The 27,878-nt window shown below is 36.7% G+C and overlaps 1 protein-coding gene across 1 annotated transcript in view; it reads left to right on the plus strand.

The window, feature by feature from the left end:
- The window catches only part of CD109 (CD109 molecule), a 74,990-nt gene extending 49,334 nt beyond the window's left edge, over nt 1–25,656 (plus strand). The window contains exons 24-33 of the mRNA XM_065730879.1: nt 2,880–2,961; nt 4,961–5,189; nt 5,685–5,850; nt 6,909–7,099; nt 10,321–10,476; nt 10,563–10,628; nt 15,875–16,011; nt 20,016–20,172; nt 20,566–20,668; nt 22,890–25,656. Coding sequence (XP_065586951.1) covers nt 2,880–2,961; nt 4,961–5,189; nt 5,685–5,850; nt 6,909–7,099; nt 10,321–10,476; nt 10,563–10,628; nt 15,875–16,011; nt 20,016–20,172; nt 20,566–20,668; nt 22,890–23,080 — 1,478 coding nt within the window. The 3' untranslated portion in view covers nt 23,081–25,656. The remainder of the gene's footprint in view (nt 1–2,879; nt 2,962–4,960; nt 5,190–5,684; nt 5,851–6,908; nt 7,100–10,320; nt 10,477–10,562; nt 10,629–15,874; nt 16,012–20,015; nt 20,173–20,565; nt 20,669–22,889) is intronic.
- Nucleotides 25,657–27,878: the final 2,222 nt, after the last annotated feature.

Here is a 27,878-nt window from a genome sequence, read left to right on the forward strand (position 1 = left end):
TAAAATCAGTTTTCAAAAGGATTATTGTGAAGTTGGATTTAAAACATACCTTATTTCACATGTCAAAATCCACTAAATATCTGAAACAGTGACTACATATGTAATTTTAAAAATAAATGTTAGCAGGAAGAAGGAACCATGGCTAGCAGTGGTTGCTTTCTTTCTACCAGATTTTATTTACCTAGAGCAAAGGCAAGACAAAAGAAAAGTTGCATTTAAAGTAAGTTCCTCCAGTTCTTGAAATGAAAGATCTCATATTTAAATCACTTTTTTAGAAAAAAAAAAGGTCCTGTTTAGTCCGAAAACTTAGGTGCTAGATCCAGGCAAGCACCGAGCTGGAGCTCTATTTTCAAGCTGTTCAAAACATGAGATCTTTAAATCTTTCACATATTACTGAACTCCATTCTTATGTACTCCTCTTTTAGCCTGGCTTAGCTAATGTACATCTTCTGGGTATCAGCCAGTCCTCTGGAAGTACTGGCATACATATTCATAATAGGATCCTTCTTTCCAGTTAAACGTGTTGACATTTGAAGTATCGTTTTTCACATCTGATTGAGTGACCATTGGAATGCATGCAATGGTTCACAGCCCTCACATCTATTTCAGCATTTCTAAAGACTTGCTCGTGTTTGATACGCTTGTGTTCAAAGATTTTTTTGCATGACTGCATGGGGCTTGGTGTTAAGAGGAAAGCAAAAAGACTATAGGAAATAGCTGTCCTCCCTCTGGTTCTGCTCATCTTTCCAGTCTTTCTCGATCCTAGTAAATTCAGAGAGAAATTTATTTCTGTGTAATGGCTGCTCAGCAGTCTTATGTTAAGTAGGTTGTTGGTCTTAGTTCATTACTTTTACACTACCGCTGGGGTAGTGGCCATAATCCTTATTACTGTATATTGCCTATTCCCTGAAGAAGCAGAAGACCTCAGCTTTTAGGCCTTGCAGTCAGGTGTTTTTGAAGAGGAAGTGATCTGTTTGTACATGTACATTTAATTATGCTCGGTATTGTTTTGGCACATTGTTTTGAGGCTAAAATTTTGACAGCAACTTCAACTTTGGTGACATAATTTCTTCGTTCCTCCCTCTCAAGATTGCCTGCCTCACAAAATTATTAACTGAATTGGCAGCTTCATCAGTATAGGAAGGAGTTGCAAGTTTTAATGATTTAGTTAACCACTGTTGTGCTGAATACATTTAGAAAAGCTGTTTAAGTGGAAGGTTCTAATTTCAAACACTTTTAAAGAAAAGAAAACTAATATTGATGATACTTTACTGGTAAAATGTAGCAGTTCAGATTCACAGAATCATAGAATTACCAATGTTGAAAAAGACCTCCAGGATCATTCAGTCCAACCATTACTCTATCACCAATATTTCCCACTAAACCACGTTATTCAATACAACTTCTAAAAGTTTCTTGAACAGTAGCAGGGATGGTGACACTGCCACCTCCCTGGGCATCCTGTTCCAGCACCTAAGCACTCTTTTGGAGAAGAATTTCTTCCTAATGTCCAGCCTGAATCTCCCCTGGCACAATTTTAAGGGCATTCTGTCCTGTCCTATTACTAGTTACCTGGGAGAAGAGGCCAGCCTCCACCTCGTCACAACATGCCTTCAGGTAGTTGTAGAAAGTGATATGTTCCAGACTGAACAATCCCAATTTCCTCAGCTGCTTTTCATAAGGCTTGTTCTCCAGACCCCTCAGTGTCTTTGTTGCCCTTCTCTGAACACATTCCAGGCCTCAATGTCTTAGATGGATCTTATGGGGCCTGTTTATTAAGATATCCAGTATTTGCTGTCATTCCTTTCTGTAGGGCTTAATGATGTACATAATAAAATCTTGAGGCTTTTCCTTTTGCTCGACTGATTCATTATTCTGTGTATGAATGTCAGGTGTTAGACTAATAAATATTCTTTCTTAATTATAATAAAATGAAAGAGACAAGAAATAGACAAGGACGGGAAAGAAGAAAAGAGAATTTTGAGAAATGCTATTAGTAAATACTATTGTTGTTCTGAGTACATGGATAGTAAGCAAAATGTACAGGAAGAAAGGTTTTACAGATTAAAGGCTACAGTGAGTAGTACATTTATGAAGCTCTTTATTACTAATATTAATGAATGTTGGATCTACACTAAAGTCAGCTCTCGAAAAAGGACATTGCTCCTGATCATAGTCAGTTTTTGTGGCCCTTTTTTTATAGGTGTTCAGTAATTAAGATAAAGTACACTTTTACTAGAAACTAAGAAATCTTTGGATGCTGCTTAACCAAGTCCCTCTCGCAAATTTCTTTTAGTTACTGATGAAACATTTCATTCATTTTTTTCAGAACAGTCTCTTCCAGTATGCATTCTGATAGTTAAACCTTTGATTTGCCCAAAATAAGTTGACAAAAATGTCTGCTTTTCAGCAGCACTTGTAACTGCTCTCATACCTTTCCAGTTGGAAAATACATAATTTTTGCTTGTCCTTTCTACTGATAGAACATTTCTCTAGTTGCATGAGTTCATATAGCTCTAGACTGCTGTGCTTTTGGAGCCAGTGAGTTACATGGCAGTGTCTTTGCCCTGCTGGATGAATGGGAATCATAGAAAATCCTGTTTCGGAAGGGACACAGAGTGGTGAATGAGCCCAATGGGAATGGGAGCCCACTAGGTCTAATTTTATAGATCTTTCATGTTACTGGTACCCACTTTCTTATAGTTTGCTACATGGTTTTGTGTGTTCTTATAGATTTGGGAGATACTTTATGAAATATTTATTCAAGTTCTGCTCTTCACAACTGTAGAAAGTGTCTTCCTTCATGTCAGTAGGAAGTTTATACTGGAACCCACAAAAGAGGAGTGTGTTCAGTACCTATCTCTACTCTTTTGCTCCAGGATATCAAAGGGAGTTGCTTTTCCAGAGGGATGATGGCTCTTTTAGTGCCTTTGGAAATGAAGATCCCTCTGGGAGCACATGGTAAGTAGTTCTGCCAGATTCACTTTGGAATTTGACTGTTTTAGATACTTCCTGAGACTAAATATTTTTTTGTGAGGCTGCTAAAATTTTCCAGCTGTTATTAGCCTCCTGCCTGGTTTTCATTAGGCTTTCAGGCCAACTCTAAGGTCGTTCTGCTGGTGAGTTTGCTGTCAAGGCCAACACTAGGGCAGGTCTTTTTAATTTTATGAAAGATGAACAATGAATTATATTACCCCTGGGAATAGCTGAATGAAATGCTTTGAGATGTTCTGTTGGAGAGGATAGCTTACCAGCATGGAGAAAACACAAAATTCATTTGAAAAGAAAAGAAAAGTTAAGGCTACTCAAGCTTTGGGTTCTTGCTACAATAAGGGTGAAACGTTGTTAAGTGTATGTAAGAAAAGCAGATTGGTAGCTGGGTATTTCTTTAAATCATCATGGCAGTCTCTCCAGTCCAGAACTAGAGTGGTTGAAACATGCTCCAGTTTTACTCTCTGGTGCACCGTATTTACATGTATACTGAGAAAGTGTCCAGGTGTATGCTCAGGCCTGGGAATGTAAATCAGCTATTGCTTGAATATTAGCATAGTCTTTGGTAGCCTTCCAGACCCTGACACTCTCTTGACACCTTCCAGGTTATCCCTGAACCTTGTTTGAGAAGAACCCTGATTTAGAAAGCTGTAGAGTTCACTGCTGTAGATGCCAGTTGATTGCTGTCTGCAGCAGCCAGAAACAAATTCTAGGCACATTTGATTTAATAATATAGGTGTGCCTAATAGATCCATCTGCTCTAAGGGTTTTGAGTAATAGAAAAGCCCTTTTCTGGCAGCTTGAGAACCTGTATTGAAGATATTCTCCAAGAGGCAGAAGAGCCATAGGCTCCCGTTTGGTTCTGTAGTAATGTATCAGAGGAAGTGAGACTACCTAAAGCATTATATACTCAAATGTGACTCCACAGAGAACATAGAGCTTTGTCTGAAAGTTTTTCAAAGGAAGAATAACAGTAATTACATTGCTTATTGTTGCAGTTGAAACCATTTAGAGTTCAGTTGTCACCATTGCCTCAAATAGATTTTCACTTTTCTCATTGTGGATAAGAGGACTCTCTGAGGAATTCTTTGTGAAGTGATTAGAGCTACTGATGGTAAAAAATTTGTCCTACTTGCATCTTCTATAGCTTGTTTTTGAGACTGTAAATACAGCTGAAAAGCCTTTTCAGTGTAGAATTTCACCTTGACAACCATAGTAAACAGTAGTGAAAGCTAGAAAGATAAACGGAGACAAGTTCCAGGACTTTGTTTAGCTAAATCTACACTTGGTTAGTTTAAATCTGCGTTTGTGCATCAGCACGTTACCAACTTCAAATTGAAACTCTTCCAATTACTCTGTCTCTTACTTGGTCCATTCTTCTGGGGTGAGTGAGCACCCTTCATCAGCGAAAATGAAATTAGCATTAGAGTCGATGGAGTGGAAAATTAAGATGATTTTTCTTTATTAGCAACCTCACTAGATATATGGGGCATTAACAGGTGACTTGAATGCACATTTAGCAAAGAAAGGAGTCGAAGTAGAACTTCAGATCATTACTGAACAAAACAAGAGTTGCTTTGATGTCGTTAGAGAGAACACGTATAGTTTATAGTAATGCAGTTATGATTTTGCTACTTTAGCTTAGCAACAAAAGGCAGGAGAGCAACATTTGAATAAAGTTAAATACTCGCAGAGACTTGGATTAAATAAAGACAAACAAAGACTTGGAGCCTATGTAGTCTGTACTTATTTTTGAAATGTAACAGCTGCAAAAGGAATTATCTTTAGGAACAAGGAAATAGCTTCATTTTTTTGTGGATTAAGCTTAGTCTCCTTTCTTGTCTGGATAAAGCACGTATTTTCCTCTGTGCTTGGAAGCTGTGTGTTGAGTATCTTATGCATCATCACACTCTTACATTACGTTAAACAGAAGCTAATTCTGTCATATTTCATTAACTTTTTCCCCCAGGTTATCAGCTTTTGTATTAAGATGTTTTTTTCAAGCTCGTCCATTCATAGATATTGACCAAGATGTACTCATGGATACAGCTAAATGGATTGTTGGGCATCAGAAGTCGAATGGAGAATTTCAGGAACCTGGCAAAGTGTTACACAGTGACCTTCAAGGAGGCACCAATAATCCAATCACTCTCACAGCATACATCATGTCTTCCCTCCTCGGGTTCCAAGATAAAGAGGTACTGGAATTCTTAAACAGAATTTGCAGTTTCTAGAATATCTCATACATTCTCATACTACCTGGCAAGCACCTGGTAGTTCAAAGAAATAGAGGGACATCCTGAATAGAGACAAAATGTAACCTGATTTGGTAAAATTTCCCTTATTAATTAAGACAGTATGTGTTGTGAGGCCGACCATTTTTGTGTATCTTTGCAAAATCTAAAGGTAATTGCTTGTAGCAAGAATGTTAGCACGTCTTCAGTCCAGGAACTTAAATAGGAATTTATGGGGGGAACTATCATTAGAGACATTCAGTCAATTTTCATGAGATTACTCACATTCATAAAAGACAGTGTGAGGTTAAAAGCTTTGCCTCTGAGGTTTGTGTGTTTGATTCTGAGATTTTCAGTACATGTTGGTTGTTGTTTGAAGATGGTAATGTTTCTTTTCCTTTACAAGCTTTTCTTTTGCATTATAATAATGTATATTCAGTGTCTGGTCTTCATTTTCAGCATGCTTATGTCATTAAGAGAGCTACAAACTTTCTGGAAGATAAATTAAGAGAAGGCATTTCGGATAATTATACTTTAGCACTTGTGACATATGCATTGTCATGGGCAAAAAGTACAAAAGCAAAGGAAGCCTTGAGTATGCTGAATGAGAGAGCAGAACAACAAGGTATTGCACAACAGTCTTCTATGGTTGTATAGATGGATTTTTTTTTTAATTTACATATGTATATAGAATTAGAGAAGAAGAGAATCCTTTTAAAATCTGTGCTCAGCTTGATAAATAAAATAGGCTAGGAACTTCAAATAAAGCTTTAATTCATAGCAAAGTTAAGCAGCTTATGTCTTAATTTCTGTATTCTTGATGGGAGAACCATGATGCTGATAGCATGACATCAGTTCTCCCATGTTATGTGCTCTTGTAAGGTCAGTTTAGTTAGACAGTTGAAGTTAACTATTTCAGAGTGGTTCTGATTCATCAGGAGGCTTCCAGGAGCAGAGGTGGGAGATGCTTAGATGAAGTAAGTATTGGAATGAAGAGATGAATGGGCATCTTGAGAGCTGATACAGAAGTATATTGCATTTTCTGTAGTGACCAATAACCTCATCGTATTTAGCCTCTTCCAAATTCAGTATGACTGAATTTTATTCCCTGTTTTAGGGGAAGAACAGACTATGTAATTGTAATTAAAAATTATCAAGGGTTTTTTTTTTTTTTGGCTAAAATAGTAACTATCCTCTTAAAAAATTAAAAAAAAGGAAGGATTTAATGTTGTAGACTAGAAACAGCCTCTTGAACGTCCTCCTTTCATGTTTACTGAGTTAGGCTTTTCAGAGGAGGGTTTGCACTTCGCTCAAGAATGAACCTGTTGGGCAGCTGTAATGCCTGAAGTTCCTTCTCTAGTGAGCATCCCAGCAATGAGGTGGCCTTTCCACAAGGGCTCATTTACATGAGGACTTCATATTGACAACAGAAGGGTTAGAAAGTTAACTGAATTTAATTGGAGTTGATTATCTGGACTCCATCTTTCTTTGTAACTATATTCAACAAATGCTGGGGATGTACCTAAGTCATTTACTGTGCATGCACCTAAACATTCACTTAATTTTAAAGAACATTGCTAGATCTATTATGTAAGCATAAATTTAATTCTTAAATTAAGTATTTTCTAGAAGTTCAAAAGCTTCAGTATGTGGATCTGAGATTATGTGTTTTCTATTTTTCAGGAGAATTTCGTTTCTGGGTAACACCTGCTTCTGAAATTTCTGATTCATGGCAGCCACGGTCCATTGATATTGAACTTGCAGCATATGCTCTGCTCTCACACTTTCATCAGGACAGGTTGGAGGAAGGGATACCTATTATGAAATGGTTAAGTCAGCAAAGAAATCACCTTGGAGGATTTTCATCTACTCAGGTAATATATCAAGAGGCTTTGTTGTACTTTCAGAATGAGCACTATTATCTTTCAAAAACAAAAAAACAAAACAAAAACCCAAACATTTGTTTTTGAATAGTGATAACTGAGTTTTGTTTAGCTGTATTAGCCTTGGTTGCATGCATCTTTGCATTCTTTGAAGGAAGCATCTTAAACTTAGACTACTAATGTTATTAATTTGTTAGGCATAATGAAAAACAAATGTAGAGAGTCACCTTAATTATTTAAAATGCAAAAAGCAAAAGATTTTAAGGAGAAAGATGCCCATGGAAAAGTAGTTAATCAGATTTTCCAAGCAAGTGATAAATATCTGCGCTTATGTGGCTTCCAAGGAGAGAAACAACTTTCTATTCTTTCCATATGTGGGCCCTCAAATTCCTGAAAGGCTGTTAGCTAAGATAAGAAAGGGTTTTGGAGGAACAACCTGCCTTAGTGCCTCTGTTGGCAGTTGGTCTTATTTTTATAATATACTGTGTCCTCACTGTTAAACAGAATTTTGATGGACCATGAAATTTGGAAGATTTCATTATCTCCAGGAGGTTTCTATGTTATTGAAGCCACATCCTGTAAGCTGTACTAGCATCCAGAAAACTTAAATATTACTTTGGATTGTGTTGCTTTAAATTTGCTTTTAAATTAAGTACAAATGCTGGGCACAATAACATTGCATATCTCTGTGCTGCTTGGTACCGTTCTGTACAGACTATTCTTCCTTATTTTCATATGTTGTTATTAATATGAGAGAAAATAGTTCTATTAAATAAAATGTAATTCTTAGGAACCAGCCTGGTTCCCTCTAGGACTTTCCTAGCATGTTAATTGATGCTTGTTATTAAAAGAGACTGACTGAAATACTAGATCGTTGAAAAAGCTTTGCTCTTTGCTCTTCAGAAACATTTTTTTACTTAACAGTTTGAAATTAAAGTAGTGAATAATTCACCCCTGAGGGTGAAATTAAAAGATTAATTTAATCCTTTTGTTTTTCTAAAATCTAAAATATTTTTATTTCAGAATTACTCCAAACATCTCTTTGGATGACTTTTATTAATTTATGGAAATGACCCCACGGTTTTTTTTTTTACTATCTAAGAACATTTTAAAACAAACTCTTGGAGAGTTTTCTTGCATGAATTTATCATATTAGAAACGTAATATGAGGGCTGCTCCAAAAGTAACATCTCCTATTTTATTATGTTGGCCCTGTGACATCAGAGGTAGATGTCGATGGTGTGGCAGAACGTTGAACCTTCACCACAGTATTCCATTACATTTTGTTGCCATGTGACAGATAGCAGCAGAAGAACAGTCTGACAGAATGCTGTCTGACATGGAAATGCGCATGAAACAAAGCATTGAGTTCTTCAATGTGGAAAAAATAACACCCATTGACTTTGATTTACACTTGGGTGACCAAACAGTAGATGTAAGCACAGTGAGGTGGTGGGTAGTGTGTTTCAGCGGTGGCAAAAGTGATGTGAAAGACAAGCCATGTTCCAGACAGCCATGCACAGCTGTCACAACATAAATGAAGTGTCTCAATTAGCTCATTTGTGCAGATTGGCTAATGGTGGTGACTGTTGAAAAATAGTGTTTGAAGATGAGAATTTGCTCTAATAGTGTCAGTGTGCTCTTTATCTCTGTTGTAGTTTCCATGGAAAATAAATAAGAGACATTACTTTTGGAGCAACCTATGTATTTTGTGTGTATTTCATATATAGAAGAATGCATACATCAAATAAAGTCTATCTGAATTCGTATTTAAATGGTAGAGAGATGTAGGAATTGTATAAAGCCTTTGTTATTGAGTACCCAAAAGGGGCCTATGCTGGCCTGAGACCATATTTCCTAACTTTTAGGTTGCATATTTCATGCAGCACTGTTGTACTCCACTGTGTACCTTCATGTATCAGCTGTGAATCTTTCCTGATGAAAACCCTTGCATATGCTTTCTGCTTTAGAGCATTCTAAGGGGCGCATTTATCCTCTCAAGAGATGGTTATTCACACTCTTGTTTTTCACCTGTAATTATGACAGTTATTTGAGCCTTGGGTTTGGTAGAGCTCTTAAGTCACCTTCAGCAATGATGAATAGCATTTCTAGACACCTTGAACTCTGACTGAATTATTAACAACAAATGTAAATGTGACAAATGTAACTGTAAAGACTTGGAAAAGGCACATCAAGGTATTCCTTGGTTTCCACTTAGATAAGGACAGGCATCTTTCTACTTTCAGATGTTTAATATTGAATTTTCCAACAAGCTTCCTAGGCCTTTTAAATAGATTGGGTATGTAGATCTGATAGGTTGCTGTAATTTCATTCACTCCAATATGAAAAAAAATTTTGTGAGTTTGAGCTTGGAAGACATGTATCTTCAGCAGGAATCAACATATGAGTGGTCTAAAGACAGACTTGCTCAGATGTTCTGTCATTGTCTTCTGCAAAGGAGTAATCATTTGTAAGTATTAGAATAAGACTTCTTTTAGGCTGTATGTTGGCTTTCTACTGAAAGTCATTCACTTAATCCAAATCGTTAGGTCTTCTTTTAGCCCATTAGTTGTGTCTCTTCTGTCATACTGTGTTAAACCCCCTGGAGTTAAGATCCTAACTAGTGCTTCAATGTGCAAGTAACTGTTGATAATCATCTGATATTTCTGTATTTTAAGAAATCAGAGAGGTAAGTCATTTCAAACAAGGATGTAGCATGGGAAGCAGAGCTGTTTCTAATAATTAAGGAGAGGTTTCAGGCCTATAGCTTTTGCTTTAGTCATCGAGATGCCCTGAGAAACAGCTTTGAAGTGCTAGATATTTAGTGCTTAGTCACAGTAAAAATCTACAAATTAGCAGAATCATTACTTTCATCTTGGTTTTCTCCTCACTGCATTGTCTGTCATTCCAACTGTTACAAATTCCAGTGTGTCAAGTCCTCCACATACCTCCCACAAAACTTCTTTCACCTCACTCTCCATCACGTGTCATGGTTTCTAAATGCTTCCCCTGTGTTGTTGTGTCCTGCTCTGGGATCCTTCACACCAGTGGAATCCCAGTGGAGGTGTGGATGCATGTGTATGAAGACCATAGCATAATCAACAAACGGGGCAATAGAGAGTCTGCAAGCTCTCACAGACATGGCCTATACACAAAGTAGTTCATTATGCAAAGTTCCTCTTTAACACCAAAACATTTATTTCTTTCAACAGGACACTGTAGTGGCTCTGCAAGCCTTGAGTCTATTTGCAGCTCTTACCAGTGCACACAAAACAGAAATGGATGTAACAGTTTCAGCAACTTCTTTGGAAACTCCAGAAATATTTACAATTGACACTCAAAATCGTTTTCTGCTTCAAACCAAGGAGGTACCGTAGAAAGTGAGAAATGCTTTAGTAAAACCTGTTTCCTGAAAGTGTTTTGAAAATACTGTTTTTGTCATCTGTCCTTTCAGATTCCCCCTGTGCAACCAATGACAGTTACAGTTTCAGCAGAGGGAAGAGGGTTTGCTGTCTTTCAGGTATGCAGTGTGATGTTTTCTAAGGACACGCTCTCTAAAAAGAAGGTGTATTGGAAGCTTTATAAAACATGTCAATAAGAATAACCTTCTGAAATATCTTAAACCAACGCCAATGAAATTTGCTACTTGAAAAATGCTGTGAGCCTGATGTTATGTGGACATGTATATTAATGTCATTGTGTATGTCAGGTGGTCAGTCCCTCTAAGTAATGCTGGAGGATTGACAGTTCTGGGGCACTTCATAGACCACAGTCATATCAAAGAGAACTCATCCTTCTGCAGAATTGCAGTGTCAGTTTGCAAGACAAAGGGCTGCAGTGGTACACTGCCAGTCCCAAAGGTCACAGTAAAAAAGGCACGTGGACCAGGCATAGATGGCTCATCAGTCACCTGTGGTAAACCATGGGAGGCACAGATCTGTAGTCAGAATGAGTACATACTAGCTAGTAGAGTGTTGTTTTTTTTTCTTTTATTGAAATGGAATACAATAATAGCAGAAAAGCTAATACAAAGAAAAATAAAAGAGTAATAATAATAAAGTATTATGGCCGAGTTTTCCAGCAATTTTATGCTGTTCTAAAATAGCATAAAAGACTGAATCAAATGGTCTTGTATACTGCCAACATTATTTGCTTAGTATCAGCTAGATTGAGAATGTGACAAAGAGTGGAAGGAGGTATAACGATCCTCTCTGCCAATTCTCCAGGAGGCTGTTTCAGTGGTATAAATTCAAACATGTTTATATTTAAAAAAGTAAGCTGGGGTCAGCACATACTGTACTTTAAAATTAGTGAACTGTAAGTAGCCTTTTTATGCATTTCAGTTCCTTGCTCTCTCCACATATTAAAAATGACATTCTGATGCAAGTATGCCTTCAGAATTTTCCCTTTCCTAATGAGAAATATTGTATGAGAGGAATGCAGCATTGGATTTGACTTTGTATGACCACTAATGGATCTCCTTTTCCTGCTGCCTGATCTGTGGTGGTCCAAATGGGCAAAAGAGAAGACCTTTGATAAACTATGAATAATACAGAAATATTAGTCTCTGTTCAGCAGGAAAGAATCGTTCTATTAAAGTATATAGATCAACTCATAGTTGCAGAGTCTGTCACAAAACTGGGCAGAGTTCTTACTGGACTCCTGGCGTTCATACCTGGGGAAACTGAATGTAGGCCACCTTTAATAATTTCAGAGTTTCAGTCAGTTTCCATCTCTAGTTTCTTCCATCGAAAGCATGCTGATAGTTGGTAAATAGCTTTTGGATAAAATACCTTTGTAAAGAAACCTTAATGACTGCCTATCTGTGATGAACAGCAGCACAAGCTGCGAATGCTTTTCGTCCAGCACCTGAAGCCTGCAGTGCTAGAAATCAGTACTTGAGTTTATTCATTCTCAGAAGTGCAAATGATGATTTCAGCAGAGTTCAAAAGCTTCCAAGGGTAATTTAGCTTTAGACCTGCAAGCCAAGATAGGAATGAATATCTCAGCAGGTCTGCTTTTACACATCACCAGTTTCAAAGGTGTGAATATATGTGGAGTGTAATAGGATGGGGCTCCAGAACAGTTAAGTTTAGTTAACCTTAATGAGAATTAGTCCCTGATAATAAATTTGTCAGAAGAGCTGATCAGAAACTTTTCAATTAATTGTTTCTTGATAGAAGATGCTGATATGTTGATATCAAAGAATCATAACCATTAATGTTAGAAAAGGCCTCTAGGATCATCTAGTCCAACCATCAAATGAACATATTTTGTGGAAGCATTAGGCTCCAATTCAGTTTTTGTCAGGAAGCAAATTATGCATTTGGAACCCTCAGATCAGGTAAAGACCAAACAGAGCTCTTCTACCCAGGATATCTTCATAGTTAACCCAGTGCTTAGAAGGTTCCTTAGGGGGAAGTATTGCACCATGGTTTAAGCTTCAGATTTGTTGTATGATCCAATGTGCTCCAAAATGCCTGGTATTCAGGAACCAGCACCAGGTTACCTACTTCATTGAGGCCACTGTGCTGTTGCCTTATTTCCTTGCAGCTTTGACTGTGAAATTCAATTCCTTCTGCTTCCTTTGGCACATCTGGTATTCTAAAACAAATTGCATTAATGCCATTTGAATTAGATTTCTCTTTTTCTCAGGCACAAGCTAGATCTGGGTCTCATTTAATAAATCAGATAGCATATGACATTGTGATCACATTTCTTCAGCTGGGTTTCATTGTCACAGGCCTGCCAAAGTACAGTGGTGAGATTCAGTGTTATGGGATTTGATTTTCTGGCCAAATGTAGCATGTCAAAACAGTAATTCATTTAAATATCACAAAAGACAAGATTCAATCCGTTAATGGAAAAGGCTGCTTTCCCAGCAAACTGGATTCTTAGGGAAAAAAGTGTTTTTTTGGTGAAACCTCACTGACTGTGTGTATGGGTTGATAGTCCCTTTACTCTTTACCCTGCGAGATCCTATAAAAATAGATTTATTTTGGGTAGTATAACTGCTTATGCAGACACTTTTAGTTTTGTGATCCTGCTATCAATGTCCTAGCTCATCCCTTTGTTAGTGTAAATACACTGTAGATGTCCTGAGACTCCTACTCTGCAAAGGAGAGGATGATTGTAACAGTGGCAGGACTGGCAGGCTTAAGGAGAATAAATATGGACAAAGTGAGCGAGATCTGCTTGATCTTTTGATTGTATATAGAAAACACTCTGAAGAGGGCCTTACCTCTCATTCTTTACTCTGTTGTAGGAACTATTAGCAAGTGTTGTTCTCCTTTCTTCTCCTTTCTTTACTCTTATAGAAAGAACTTGGACTTAGTGGCTAAACCAGCAGTTCTCAAATGGCAAAGGAGGACATAAGTTATTTCTGGTAGAAGAAGGGAATAAGAAAACTGAGAATCACTTGCTACTCATTACTGAAAAGCACTGACTGTTTCTTCCACTCGCTATATTTTTACTAGTCTTAGGCAAATGACTGGAAGTAATTCAGTGTGAGAGTACCAAAGAAGATACGCTATGAACCAGTCAGTCAAAATGGAATAGGAAAATAATTGGAGACAATTGACTTCATGCTGTCAGTAAAGTACATTGATGTAGCTAGTTGAAGAACAGAAAAGGAGTGGGAAAGAGATGTTCATTAAGGTAATATAGATGATTCATGTTTTTTGAAATCTAATGCAGTTTGTTGGATTGCATACTATTACAAGCACCTCCTTCAAGCAGATTAGCTTTAAAAGTTTGTTTCTTGGGCCTCTCCCCAGAACTGGTTGCAGTATGAGTAGATCGCTTTTGCCTTTAGCTTTGTCAGCCCTTTTTTTTTTTAAGGGTTAAGATGAAATGCAGTTCTTTGTTTTGTTGACTTAACGCTGGTTGTTGAAAAAGAGCCTTCTATTCCTAGAATAACAGCATATAAAGAAGGAGGCTTTAATTAAGCTCTGTTGTGAAAAACATTTTCCCTTCATTGTCGTGAGAAGTCAGGAAAAGAAAGTTGAAATGTAACAGCAGTAACTTACTCCATGAGAAAGAGAGCTGATTGACCTGTTCAGTATGTAGTTTCAGACATCCTGCTTTGGCAGTAAGTTTCTGTTCATTAACTTTTCATGGCAAAAGTTAAAACAGCTTTTTTTTCTGTGATGACAGATCATTGTGGCGCTGCCAGCCTGTCTGTACCAAATTTTCTGCATGCCTTTAACTGGCAAGCTTCTAGGCTGGCTTTATCCATAGCACTGCCTCCTTTGCAGAACTCTCATGTAGCTAAATCTTTACTGTTGCAGCACTATTCTGAATGCTCATATGGAATTGTCCCTACGCTCATACAGCAGTGTAAATGGAGGAATGCTGGGCAGGGTGAAAGGAATTACACAGAGCGTAACTTTCATATTAAGGAGAGATGGAGCAACAAAAGCAAAGATGAGAAATTAAAAACTCATCAATTTGCACTGACTTGCTGACCGATAACTTGAACGACCCTCATCATACTTTTAAATTTGGACTGACAGTTTTCTTTTTGCTGCCAGAAACTGTTCTAAAGGGACTGTAATTTCCCAGGAGCCCTCCTCGTTTCCTTTTCTTTACCTGAGCAAAGGTGGTAAGAGGATCTTGCAAGGGGAGTTATTTGAGTCACTCTTATTATTTTTGTACAAAAAAACACAGAAGGTTCCCCCATGCCCTGCCATCTGTTTTATCTTGATGACTGGGGGTACATATGGTGATCATTAATTTGTATGTGAAAACTGTGTGAAAACTAATGTTGTTGTTGTTGAAAATTGTAATTCTGTGAAAGAAACATTAACTATTCTTTTATTTACTTATTTATTTTTGATGCATGACATTCTGTCACAGCTGATAACATTGAAATTATTCTGTTGGTTCCTCAGTTTCAGCTCTGTGTTTCTGCTTTGACTGTTGGCACTGTTTATTTTGTAGAATGTTGAGATCATCAGCTATCCCATAATTATTCATACCTCCTCTAAGGGCTTCTGATTTTATCAGTCTTCTACTGCTGTTTCAAGCATCTTACACATATCTACACTAAAAGAATTGGAAAAATTCTACTTAATAGATAAGCCTACTTTTTATTAACGTTACTGTCCTTTTTTGGATGTCCTGTCATTCTTACTTGTCTCACTTAGGAGAATTTGGAAGCTGCTAAGCAGAAATGGCAAGAGCTCTGTCCTTGAGACAGATTGAGGATAATAGCTTTAGCTTTGTCTTTGAAGAGATGAAACAGGTGATGAAACTACTTAGTGCATAAAAGCTTAATTATTTTGAGATTGGAGTAATATGCCATTCCTCATCTGGTTTGAGTGTATGAATGCTGTGACATAAAGACTAAAGACAAATTGGGTACTTGCTATGTATTTTCCCTTGCTCTTTCATTTCCAGCCTTTTTTTAACCCAGTGGGTGTCAGTCTCTGAAGCTTGCCTTCATTCATCCTATTTCATACTGTCTGGAAGTAGCAGCAAACATTATAAACCAGCAGAGAGCAACTAGGAAGAAAAGTTGCTCATTTTCCTAGTTGTCCTCATTGTCCTCCCCCTTTGCCTTATAATCAAATTGGTTGGGCTGCATTAAAAAATGTTCAAAGAACATCTTTCAGAAGCATCCTAGGAATCTCACGTACAAATGTCAGGTACAAGGTCATGTATCCTGTCTCATGTGATCATGCCTGTGGAGTTCTACTGTTACTGTTTTAGCAGTGTACACTTGCTTTATGTGTGTCCTCTAACGTCTTTGTTTGCAATCTGCAGCTCAATGTTATTTACAACACAAAACACGCTGATCGAAGGCTCAGATCTGTCCAAAAACAAAAAGCTTTTGACTTGGATGTTGATGTAAAGGATGACAAAGATGATATGAACCATTTGACCTTGAATGTGTGCACACGGTAGGTAATTCTGTTGCAGCATGTCATGTTACTTAAACTGAGGTAAATTTTCCGTTTGTCTGTTTCAGTTTACTAGTGTATGGGAAATAAACATACAGTTAAGGTGAGAGCAGAAGAATTACTTCATTGAGATGACAGGGAACTAAGAAACAATTCCTAAGTCAACAGATACACTGAGTGTTGGATGGGTTGGAATAGATCCCTTGTCCAGAACTGGTCAGATCGTACATGCTTTTCTTCTGGCATGCACAAATAACATGCTTTATGTAAGAGTTGCATTTCACACAAATTCTTTCATATAAGTAAAAGCTCAAAAACTTCCTTGGTGCAAATACTTCTTAGGTATATGAAAAACTACAGGTAGACTTGAAAATTGAACCTATATTTCCACGTTTTAATACCAGACTGTGAGAACTGTGCCATAATTTTCACTTTTCATCAACAGAATGCTTTATTATTGATCTAGAAGCAGGTAACACCTTTTTGTTAAAGGAGAAGTAAGTTTCTGAAGCACTGAAAATATCATGAAATGGAAGTAATCATTCTTTGTCCATCTCTGTTAATAAACTTTATGTAATGATAAGTTCAACTGAGTTTTTGTCTTAGCAAGTATCTTTGTGATCTTTCGATATATGTATTTGTGATTCTAGTAATACAGTATAATGTGAACAACATTCTAGAGTTGAAAGAGGTGATGAGTTTTGTGTTCAATATAACTCTATTCTTTCTGCTAAATAAGGGTGGGATGTGGAGGTGTGGACATCTGCAATGATGTTTCTGGTTCAGTAAACATCTGCTAAAAACTGAGCAGAGACTGCTGAAGTATCATCTCAAGACACCATAAAACAGCCAGTAGACATTACATTGGTAGCAAGTGGTAGAACCAAGAACAGGAAGTCATATTGCACATTTCTAGGTCATTAAAACAGAATATTTAACTGCTTTTTATTTGCTTGTTTTTATTTGCTATGAAATTGTCTATACCTGTATCTAAACCAAACGTATGAAAATGCTCTCATGCAGTTTCTTCAGTAGTCCTGTCTTACTGTGGTTAAAGAGCACTGAGTACTTCACAAAAAATCTTCAGTGTCTTTCTTTATTCATGGATTTATATATTTTTTGTCTTCTCTCACTTATTATCTACAAGCATGTTGACGTAACTGCTCTCTTTGTATTTAAGGATCTAATTTCATCTGCACTTTGTCAGTACTACTTGAAATCTTGTTTACTTCTTGGGATTTTATAATGAGTTCCTTGTAGAAGCAGTATTTGCAAAGTACTACTTGATACACCATGTTCAGTCTTGCATTCCATTCCTTTATATCCTCTTTTTGTTATTTATTGAAATTGTGAGCACATTATGGCTAGAATATTTTTGTGCTCTGCACAGGGTAGCTGTGACTGAAGATGAGGCCTCTAGGTGACACCATCATACAAATTATTGGCTACAGTGAATACGATGTCAGTGTGGAGAGGACCTATTTAATTTGGGAGATATCCAGCAGGCACAAAGCCAGATCCCTGTTTTCATGTGTTTCCGGTAACCAGTTCAGTGATACACATGGTGAACAGGGATACTAGAATACACTAGAGCTCTTGAAACAGATGAGCTTTTCTGTTCAGAAGTTTTCTGTGAAGTGTCAACAGCTTTTTAAAGTCTAGCACCAACTCCTGACATGTTAAGGGCTTACATTATGGCTCTGGGATACACTTGGGCTGAGCATCCCCATTTTCTAGATAAGTGATTTGACTCAGGAATATAGAAGGGAAGGGATCCGTCTCTCTGGGAAGGCTCTAGGCTGATGTTTTAATTGCAAAGTGTTCAAAGGGTATGGGAATATCTAATGACATAAAATTACTTCAAGAAACTATTTGGAATGTTAAGACCCATCAGCTCTGTCATGAAAAGTGAATAGTATATTCTGTGTTTTATTCTTTAAGCTAAGACTTAGTCTTTGGTTACTTGTCTTTCACTAGTCTCATCTTCTTCTCTCTCAAGCTCATATATCGTACATAGTATAAATATTACTTTTATTAATTCCTGAATTAGTTTACAGCTGGTCCATTTACTGTCTTTACAATGTGACATGGCTTTTGGTAAAGAAACCAGAACAGGTAAATACATAAGCTGCTGAAATGCCCACTGATCGACCTAGCTGTGGGTATGCAGACTCAGGTAATGCAGGCTGCAGCTTGGCTGTGTTTTTCTCAGTCTAACCTGCAGATTATTCTACTATGTCTAAACTGGCTTCACAGTTATTGGCCATGGTCATCTCAGTTGAGTGTCACTTAGATGATCTCATTTGTGGTTAGAGGAGCTCACTCTTTCTGGGAGGTACATACACAGGGCTGCTGTTTTCTTCTCTGGTTGATCTTGTCATCTGCATACTATTTTCATACATGGAAAACTGATCACTGATGGTTCTACTCACTCTGTTCTTTCTGCTTTCTACTACACTCACTGATGTTCTCCTCTTTGCTCCTTTCAACACAAAATAATCTCAGTTCTTCTGAGTTACATATTTCAAGTAGTTTTTTAATTTCTCTCACTGGTCATTTTTCTCTTTTCATAGTATTTTTTTTCTTTTTCTTTAATAACATTGAGTGCAAGAAGTAATACTGGGAGCCACTCTCAAAGCTGTGTCTCTTGTGTCTTTTTAGAGAGCTAGGGCTTCATAACTTTTAGGGTATATCTTATCACTTCTTGGCAATAACATGCTGGTTCTTTAGTTGTTAGTATTTTGGTGGCACTCCAAGATACCTTAACAGATTGGGTATTCTTATCTCCTCTCACTGGTAATTAAGCAGAAATAATCACATGCAGCTCCAATTCATTTATTTGTTTTCAATAGCAGCTACTTTGGTGCAGCCCATCATCCAACAGATGGTTTCATTTTTTTTCTAATCTCATGAGCCAACTGAAGTCAGCAGTTGTGCTTTATTTATTTCACAGTCATATCTGTGTTCAATCAGCCATGCTGCCAGGCTTAACAGCATTGCTTTGAATGCAAGTCTTCCCCCTTTTTTTTTTTTTTTTAAACCATCCAAATCTACAAAGAAATAGTTTTCTTCAATTACTTTCAAGTAATGTCAAGCCTTCAAACTGAGGATCGGAGATGCTATTCTAGTGTACTATTCTAGTATACTGTTCAAGTATAACAGTAGTCATTTACTTTACGTGCCAAGGGAAGAAGGGGAATTCTTCTACCACTTAATTAAAAAAAATGCAATATTTTGCAGGTCACTTCAGTGTCACTTGTTACACAGAGCACCATAAATATATTTTGATAGTTCTGTTGTGCACCATTGTATATAAATAAAGGCCAGAGCAATGCTTGTAAGTTCAGCATTTGATGCTCAGGTTGGAAGAAAGTATAATAAGAAGCATTGTTTAGGAAAAATGAAGGAACTCAACTTATTAAATTTTCTTTTTTCAAAACTGAATGAATAACTTGGATATGCATTTTAAATCTGTATCTTCGAGAAACAAAGTGATTTGATTTTTTAATGGAACCATTAGTCTATATCAAGAACTTATAAAAAACCCTTTATTTCACCCTCCAAAAATGAATAAGAGCAAGACAATGTGTAATATTGTATTATATAAGTGGAAGCATGAATATTTTAGTTTGAGTTCCTACAGTGGTTTCATGATTAACTCCTTTGATACATGTGTTTAATTGCAATATTTCCTTCTTATTTGCAATAAACTTACACTTAAGAAGCCAGTGAAAAACTTAGTGGTGCCAGTGTAGTCTCTCATGATTTATATACTGTAGTTCTATCAGTGCTAAACCTATTTTTCGTATATGGTAGAAAAATAGAAAAAAACATGATTATCTCTTTACTGTCAGAAATTTTCCTGTTGGCATTTTGTTCCATTTGTTTCTTAAGTATTCATGAGTGTTATTTCTTCTATAGTTGAGATACAATGATTGAAGTGTTTATTTAGAGAATTTACTGTTGTATTTCTACTAAAAATTTCTTGTCTGTATTTCGTAAAGGTACTTGGGGTCTGACACAGCTCCGAGGAGTGGTATGGTCCTCATGGAAGTTGGCTTGCTCAGTGGTTTCTCTGTGTCACCAGATTTCATTCCATTAGACAATACAGTTAAGAAGATGGAAGAGGAAAATGGAAAAGTCAACCTATACTTAGACACCGTGAGTTGCAAATAACAGAGGAATCTTTTCAGAATGACCCTAATCTTGACTCTGCCATTGTTCAACTTAAATTCAGAAAGACCATATGACTGTATTTTTCAACAACAGACATTTGCATTGAATGAATTGTTCCAGTTTTTAAGAAAAGTTTGATGGGATAGATACACCATTATATTTGTAAGGGGTTTCTAGACTGCACCTCTTGTAAAATGATAAAAGCAGACTTTTTAACAAGTCTGTGTTCTGGCCAAAATAACAAGTTAAATAAGCAGTTTTACATGCATCTTGACTTCAGGCCTTTAAAAGTAGACTTTTAGTGAGCTAGAAGTCCTTATTTTCTCCATGATCCACCATCAGCATGGTTCTCAGAATGTTTTTCTTCTGTTTTTCTAGCTAAATGCAACACAGTTTTGTGTGGATATTCCGACTGTGAGAGACTTCAAAGTGGCAAACATTCAAGATGCATCTGTGACTGTACTGGATTATTATGAACCTAGTAAGTGTCATTCATTCCTAATGGAACTTGGTTGTTCAGAAGCTAAGAAGGAGGTTTCATAGGAATAGGATAAATTTCAGTTAAGGAAAAGCAAAATTTCCTGAAATTTATATTTTTCACTGAACTATAACCTATTTTCTAATACATAGTTGTGTTTTCTTGTATACATTTTTGCTTCCCTAATGGCTTGGTTTGTTAGAAGGTGTGAATTGTCATAACTTGTCAGCTGGTATAAATTGTTTTCTGTATAGTCCAATGTATTCCCCAAAAGGAATTTCACCATGGTTCACTTACCAAGCTAATGATCATCTTTCAAGTAGCTTTTCCATCTGTTTCTTGTTTAATCAAAGAGTCATACACTGCAGAAAAAGCCAGTGTTTTGATTTGTATAGTTATGTGAAAAAGATGTACATGGGAAAAACAATTTCAAAGGGATTTTTAATTTATTTTTATTTTTAGTAGTGTGTTTTAGAGAAAAGCAGGAATGTACAAAGCTCTTGACCAAAGTAAGAAGAAAATAAGATTACAGGCAGCTATTAGAGAAGATATTAGAAAGGTTTTCTTTAGAGTAGAAATCTGAAATACTGTTAAGGATTTGGTTTGCGATAAGGCATAAAGAAGTTGTATCTGCAATCTTCTTCATTTTAATTTGTTTTAAGATAAGACAAAAAACAACTGAATATGATGTGTATTCCTTTAGCTTGATAAAAATCACATTTTTTCTACTTAGGCTGAAAAATTTACTCAACCACAGAAGTTTGAATTAAAATAGGGAATCAACAAATGTACCCGAACTATCCAAACCCAGAGCATATTTTGAGTCCTAGTCTTAACAAGTTGGATCAATTATTGTTTGAGACAAGCTTGTAACTCTCAGAAACTGTGACTGAAACAAATTTCCACATGCTTTCATTTCTGGAAGAAAAACTATGGACCTAGTCTTTTATAAGAATACTGTTAGATAGGCTAATGAATATGTGTATAAAGAGTCACCTATAAATTCATGTGTGTAAATTTATTAGAATTTAGAATTTATGAATTCTCAAAGAACAAACAAATATTCATTTAAAGATAAGAATGAACATCCTTAACAACTAAAATTTATGTACCGTAACCAGTGCTGTAATAGAAAGCTTTAACTCTTAAGAAAAGCTTAGCTGTGAGAACTAGCTATACAGTGGTGCTAAGATGACATTCCTCCAGGTTAATATATACAGCTACTAAGCACGTTCAAATGACAGAGCTGTTCTTTCACCTGACTTTGTTCAGATCCAGTTGGGTGTTACTGTTAGGTAAATTTTAGGTCCATAAAGTTGTTAATCTCTGATGCTTGGAATTGAATATCATTGCATGTAGAAAAGAAATGATTGCGGTGTCCCTAATTGGAATGAAATACTTCAAACCACAAAACCCATTAAGGAAATGAATCTTTGCAAAAGCTTGTTCTGCAAGCAATTAACACATACTGATATTTTTGAAATGCACACAGCCTTCCCAGGCTTCCAGTTCATTTGGCTGTGTGGCAACCCTTCAGAAAACTGGAGGACAAAATACAGAGCTAGGTGAGATAGGCAATCCCAAGTTCAGGAAGCTGGAGCTCTCAGACATAATAGTGAAAATAAGTCGTACGTATGAGAAGCTTCGACCTTAAGTGACAGAGCCTGCATGGTAAAACATCAAATTTCCTTTACCAAAGATTTTCCTGATCAGGTAGGGGAAAAATTCCCTTCCAAACATGTGACTAGACTTTCTGAACAGATTAGGTCTACTTTTGAGATGAGTCTATGACTGTATGCCTATCACCTGAGTTTGAGTATACTCACCCGAGTATGCTGAGAGTGTTTGATGCTTTGTGAAAAGAACAAGGATTAATTTCTAGGCAGTGTATGGCTATGTCTGCATTAGAATTATTGCTTCCTTTAAAAAAAGCTGTCTTCATGAATTTAATCTTATAAATGCTTTTTACGCTGTCGTAAGTTACTATATTTTTATTTTTTAAATGACATGAAACACCTTGAACGTAGCCAATGTTAAAGGCATAATTCTCTTTCTGCAGATGGGACTTCTGTAGAAAACATACCATTTCAGATGTTTCATTACGAGTATTTCACAAACGATGAGCAGTCTGTGTCAAACTCCTTTAAAACTAAGCTTTGAATTTCCAACTGCTGGACAACCCTCAGAAGTTCATTAACTAATGTTAACAAATCTATCTAAACAGGGAGAAGAGCAGTGAGAAGCTACAATTCGGAAGTAATGCAGAGCGTAACCCCTTGTGACTTCTGTGAAAGTGATTGCAACCTTTGCCACCGAGCTGGTTCTTCAGCCTTGCTTCAGCACTCTTCCTTGGCTTCCTTGTTCTGCGTGCTGTTTGTCCTTCATGTAAATTTGCTGTGCAGTTTGCTGCTGTAAAAGAAAACATTGTTTTGCATCTAATGTTTCCATAAATTATCCAAAGAAAATGTTATGTGCAGATACCAGCCCACCTTCAGTGATTACAGTGACCTAACTCCTGCAGCGTTCAGGGAGAGCAGGGCTGGCCCATATGGTAGATTTCTGGCTGTGCCAGAAAACTTCAAGTGTCTGCTGGAAATACTTTCCAAGTGTTAGTTTCATACTGAAGTTATTTTCTAAAGAAGCAAAATGTTACCAAGAAAGTAGTTCGAGAAAATGCAAACCTAGCTCCACATTCCTGCTTCCTTTAACTCTAGCTTTCATTTTTGCATATATATTTTTTTAGAAATGTACATTAGTTTACCGTGCTTTTCTGAAAAACTCCTCTGGTAAACAGAGCAGTGGGAGCTCAGTATCAGAGCTTGCATTGTTCTGTTCTGCAGACATGACACTTAATGTTAGTATTGAGCTGTTCTGTATGATCTGATGGGGAATCATATGAAAAATAAAAGGAGCTGGCTTCAGAGCTGATCCATGAGCCAAAAAGAACTGCATTCACAAACTGCTGAACACTCCAGGAAATTATCAGTCTTTTTAAAACGATCATGGAGAAGCCAGGTGGATATTCTGCCAGTTCATAATTAATCATGTTTGAAAATTATGCCTCCGGATGTTTTCATGGATTTCACTCTGAGAGTCTTATACTGTAAATCATCGACCATGGAGTCTGTGTTTGAGACTTTGTTTTTCCAGGGTTATTTAGAAACAAACCCAATTCTCTTCCCTTGTGAGAGTACTTGTGTTCCCTGGCATACTTATGGCCAGTGGGATGAAGGTTGCCTTGATCCTTGTCTGCTTCAGGAAGTTTTCTAGAAGTGTCACTCTTGGGGGGATCATTTATGTCTTACGGACAATATGCAAGCCTTTCTGACAATATATGTGCCATAACTCCAACAGTTGTTCTTTGCTGTTGACCCTGAGTGCCACATGTTCTTGTAAGTCCCATTTTTGTGTTGGAGAGGCTTTTAGGAGTTGTGTGCTCCACTTGCATTCTGTTCAGTGAAACACTAACCATACTTGTTTAAGGATATCCTTGTAAGTTTAAGTGCCTTGCTGGAGTGGGAGGGAAAAGAGGGATGGTGAAGCCTTCCTGAAACAGCAGACACACCCAAACCTTCTCTTTGCATGTGGGGAGAATGATATAGATGTGGAAATGTGTACATTTGATAACCCTCCTAAGTGAGCATCTTTCTGAGTGAACCTCTTCACTCTCTGGCAACCAATTTATCCTTGTTGAACACTGCCTTTGATATTTAATGCTTACTTCTTTTCGATAAGGAAGCTGTTAACATTTCTGCTTATTGAAATGAAAGTATTGTTATGCTGACTGTAATAGAGTTAGAAATTTTAAGGCAATTGATCCTCTTTCTTTCATGACTTTCAGAGACGGAGTGTGTATGTGTACACATGTAATTATATGGCAGTCACTTTCCTTGAGCAATTTCTAATTTTTATTCAAATTTTGCTACTGCTTAAAATGTATATTTTTGTATTTTATGCTTATGTGTATTTTTGTTCAGAAAAGGAAATTAGATCATGGTAACATGGGAAGAGGTCAGAATTTTTTTTAACTGTGTGTTTTTTAATGAGTTACAGCTTTTTAACTACAAAGCTAGTTTAGGTGTGGTTATTTGTTTTATTTTACTTGTATTTAGAATTTGAAATATTTTTACAAGCTTGGGATTCTGTTCTGTCTCTCTGTCAGAGCTGAAGTCTGTTTCTTTTGTAGTCAGTTTGTGCTTTTCACTTGTCTTTGGTGCCTTTTGAGTAGTTGATTAGTGCCTTATCATGAGTTCCTGTGCTGCTTTGACCCTCTCAAATTGATATTGTATGAACTGAAATCGAAAGCACTGCTTAGTCAATAGGATGCAGAATATAACCCTCTGTAAGACATGGCCTTGGTTATAGGGATCCAAAGCTAATTGAAGCCAAGATAGGAAAATGACATGTATCTTCCTGTCTCAAATCCTTTACTAATAGGGGCATAGATTGAATAGTGTCAAATGTAAGACATGGAAGACATTCACACTCTAAACTGGGATATGTTTCAATATGGGTTTGCATTCCTGATGAACTAGGAAAGCAGATTATCTTTTGTCTTGGAGGACAGCAGCCTTGACATATCATTTGCCTTCCTTTGCCATAATTTCAAGAACACAAAGCCCACGTACTTTCAGTTATACTATATGTAGAGCTTCTAAGAAGGACACAGATATCTGATTACTGTTGTGATGAGGAGGTTTGTTTTCTATTGGAGATGTACTGGAGATAACCTACTCCTTTGCAGGAGATAGTAGGAATATATATTATAGTTTTATTTTGCACACAGTCCCATCTTCCACTGGAGAATTATGCTCTGCCTAATTTCAGAGAGAACAGCTTTTTATTAGTATTACCTTACATTTACTTTTGAGACAAACAACACATGTTTTTAAATTACTCTTGGCTGCCTTGTACACTCTGCTAAGAAGCATCAGTCATAATGCACCGTGTCATGGAAATTGCTATTCCATGAACAAATACCCTTTTTTATTTTATTTGTTTTCTATGCTGTAGTATATCACTTCAGACATCCTAATCTGCCTCTCTACTAAGGTACTTTAAAGGCACCATGTACAGCATGACTTTAAACAAATGTTTACGTTAGGTGGCCTTAACTTCCATACATTGCTGTCTTGAAAGGTACCTTCAGTCACTTTGCACTGTGACTATTTTCTTGAATAAGTGTATTACAGAAGATTTTGGGCTGTGTGTTGGCAGTGAATGGAATGGAGGAAAGGCAATACTATGTGGCACAGTAACTCAGTGTTTTCCTCTTTGTCGGAGTCTGTGCATAAATTCTCAGTATATGTATTTTTTCCACTGATCTGTACAGTCACTTCTTGATGTCAGTAGTTACTAAGAAATCTAGCAAAAAAAAAACTTTAGGAAAGCATTGAACAAGGTCTTTAAAAGCTTTAAAGTGGTGCTAAAAGCAGTCAGGAAATGATATTTCATAATGGAGTCTTCCTGTTGCATTGCCAGAACGCTTTTTGTGTGGTTGCTCTCTGTAGCCTGAGTACTCTCTGGTACATCCAGTGCCCTTTCCAGCTCTGTGTTATAGTCTATGCAGAACCAGTAACATCGTATTAAATCAGCAAGAAATAATCATTTAGACTGGCTTTAAAGCAAAACTTTAATGCATTTTAAAGGATCTGTCTCCTCTGCATTCTTCCTTGACTGTCATCTGCAATCCCACAGGTGAGGTTTTCTGTACAGATGTCCTTGTGTGTGTCATCTAGAAGCTTTCTGTATTGAATGCTGCTGTACACAACAGGAAGCTCTTGTCCTGTGACAAGTGCTGCTTAACGGGTTCACAGCACCTTCAAGTTTGCATGCCAGGACTGCTCAAATGCCTGGTTTGTTTCCCAGCATGGCATCTTTGTGCCTCATTCACTTCACAAACAAGAGCTTGCTGACTTCTGCACATCAGTGGCACGAGCTAAAGGAGAAAACTGGCCACACTAGAGCAGGAGAAACTGAAGAGCCAGGATTCAGCATCACTTGCCTATCTTTTGGCTTGAAAGTCACTTTTTAATATAGGATGTGAGATTTTAGAATTGTTTTTAGTAAGTTTTCAAAATACTGTCCTAATGGTATTTCTCCTAACGTGTTAAGGTTGGTATGAATTTTGACAATACTTGGTGTAAGCAGATTTACGTAGAAAGCATATGTATATACTTCCTATTATATCAGCTCCAGTGTACTACTGTGTGCAATCTATGTGCGATTAAAAGCATACAAGATCTTCACAAAGTAGCCAAACATTATATGATATTCTGTTTTGTAAAAGACACGTCTAGAATTTTAGGAAAGAATGTATGTGGAAAGCAGCTGATGCCTAATGGAATCATTTCTGCATCTCAGACACTAACCAAAGAGGGCAAAACCACCCACGTTATTCAGTTTTAATCATAATGATCAATGCCTTTTTCTTATAGTCTTTGTTTTTCTAATAGGAATCTTGATTCAGTGAACCATCCTTGTGTTGAGTGCTGTAAGTACACAGGAGACTTTCAATTTTATTGCTGGTAATTTATAGATAAAAATTTTATCACTAGTAACTTTTAGATAAATTAAAACAGGAGTTTTGTGATCAGGCCTTTTTAGTTTGTATTAGATTCTCCTTTACCCTATGTCAAAATAAATTTTACTTCAGTATTTGTTTCTTATTCAGTTTATTATATGTGTGTGTGCCACTTGGAAATATCATTGCACTAATGCTATTTTATGCAGGAAAGTCTGACAGTATATTGTGTTAGATCAATCCAATGATGACTTTTCCTAATGGGTAGCTTTTTCATATCAGATGTGTAGGAATGTCATTTATATATGTGCTGTGTTTGAGTCACCAGAACTCCAGTGCTAAGATTCCTCTTTAGTTTCATGTGATACATTTTGTTAATGTATTTCTTAGTGTTATCCAAAATCTTCATTGGCCTTCCTCAAATTTTAAGGTGTTATACTGTAAATTGATTTTTTATGTTGAATTTTAGTATTGTTAGATCTATTAATGCAAGGAAAAAATATAAAAATTGTGTCTCAAGGGAAGTCTTATAAATGGAGATGTAATGAAACAAACTTTAACTGTCCCATCTCTTCTTTTTCCATGTTAAGCCTTAAACAAATTTGAACTAAAATTCTTGGCTGCTTGAGACATAGTCAGAAATGCACTTGAGACATCGTCAGAATGCACAATAACTAATGTTAGGATCAT

The sequence above is a fragment of the Cyrtonyx montezumae genome, unplaced genomic scaffold (assembly GCF_038088225.1).
Source record: "Cyrtonyx montezumae isolate F1298 unplaced genomic scaffold, pur_monq_1.0 scaffold_13, whole genome shotgun sequence".
NCBI classification, from domain to species: Eukaryota; Metazoa; Chordata; class Aves; order Galliformes; family Odontophoridae; genus Cyrtonyx; species Cyrtonyx montezumae.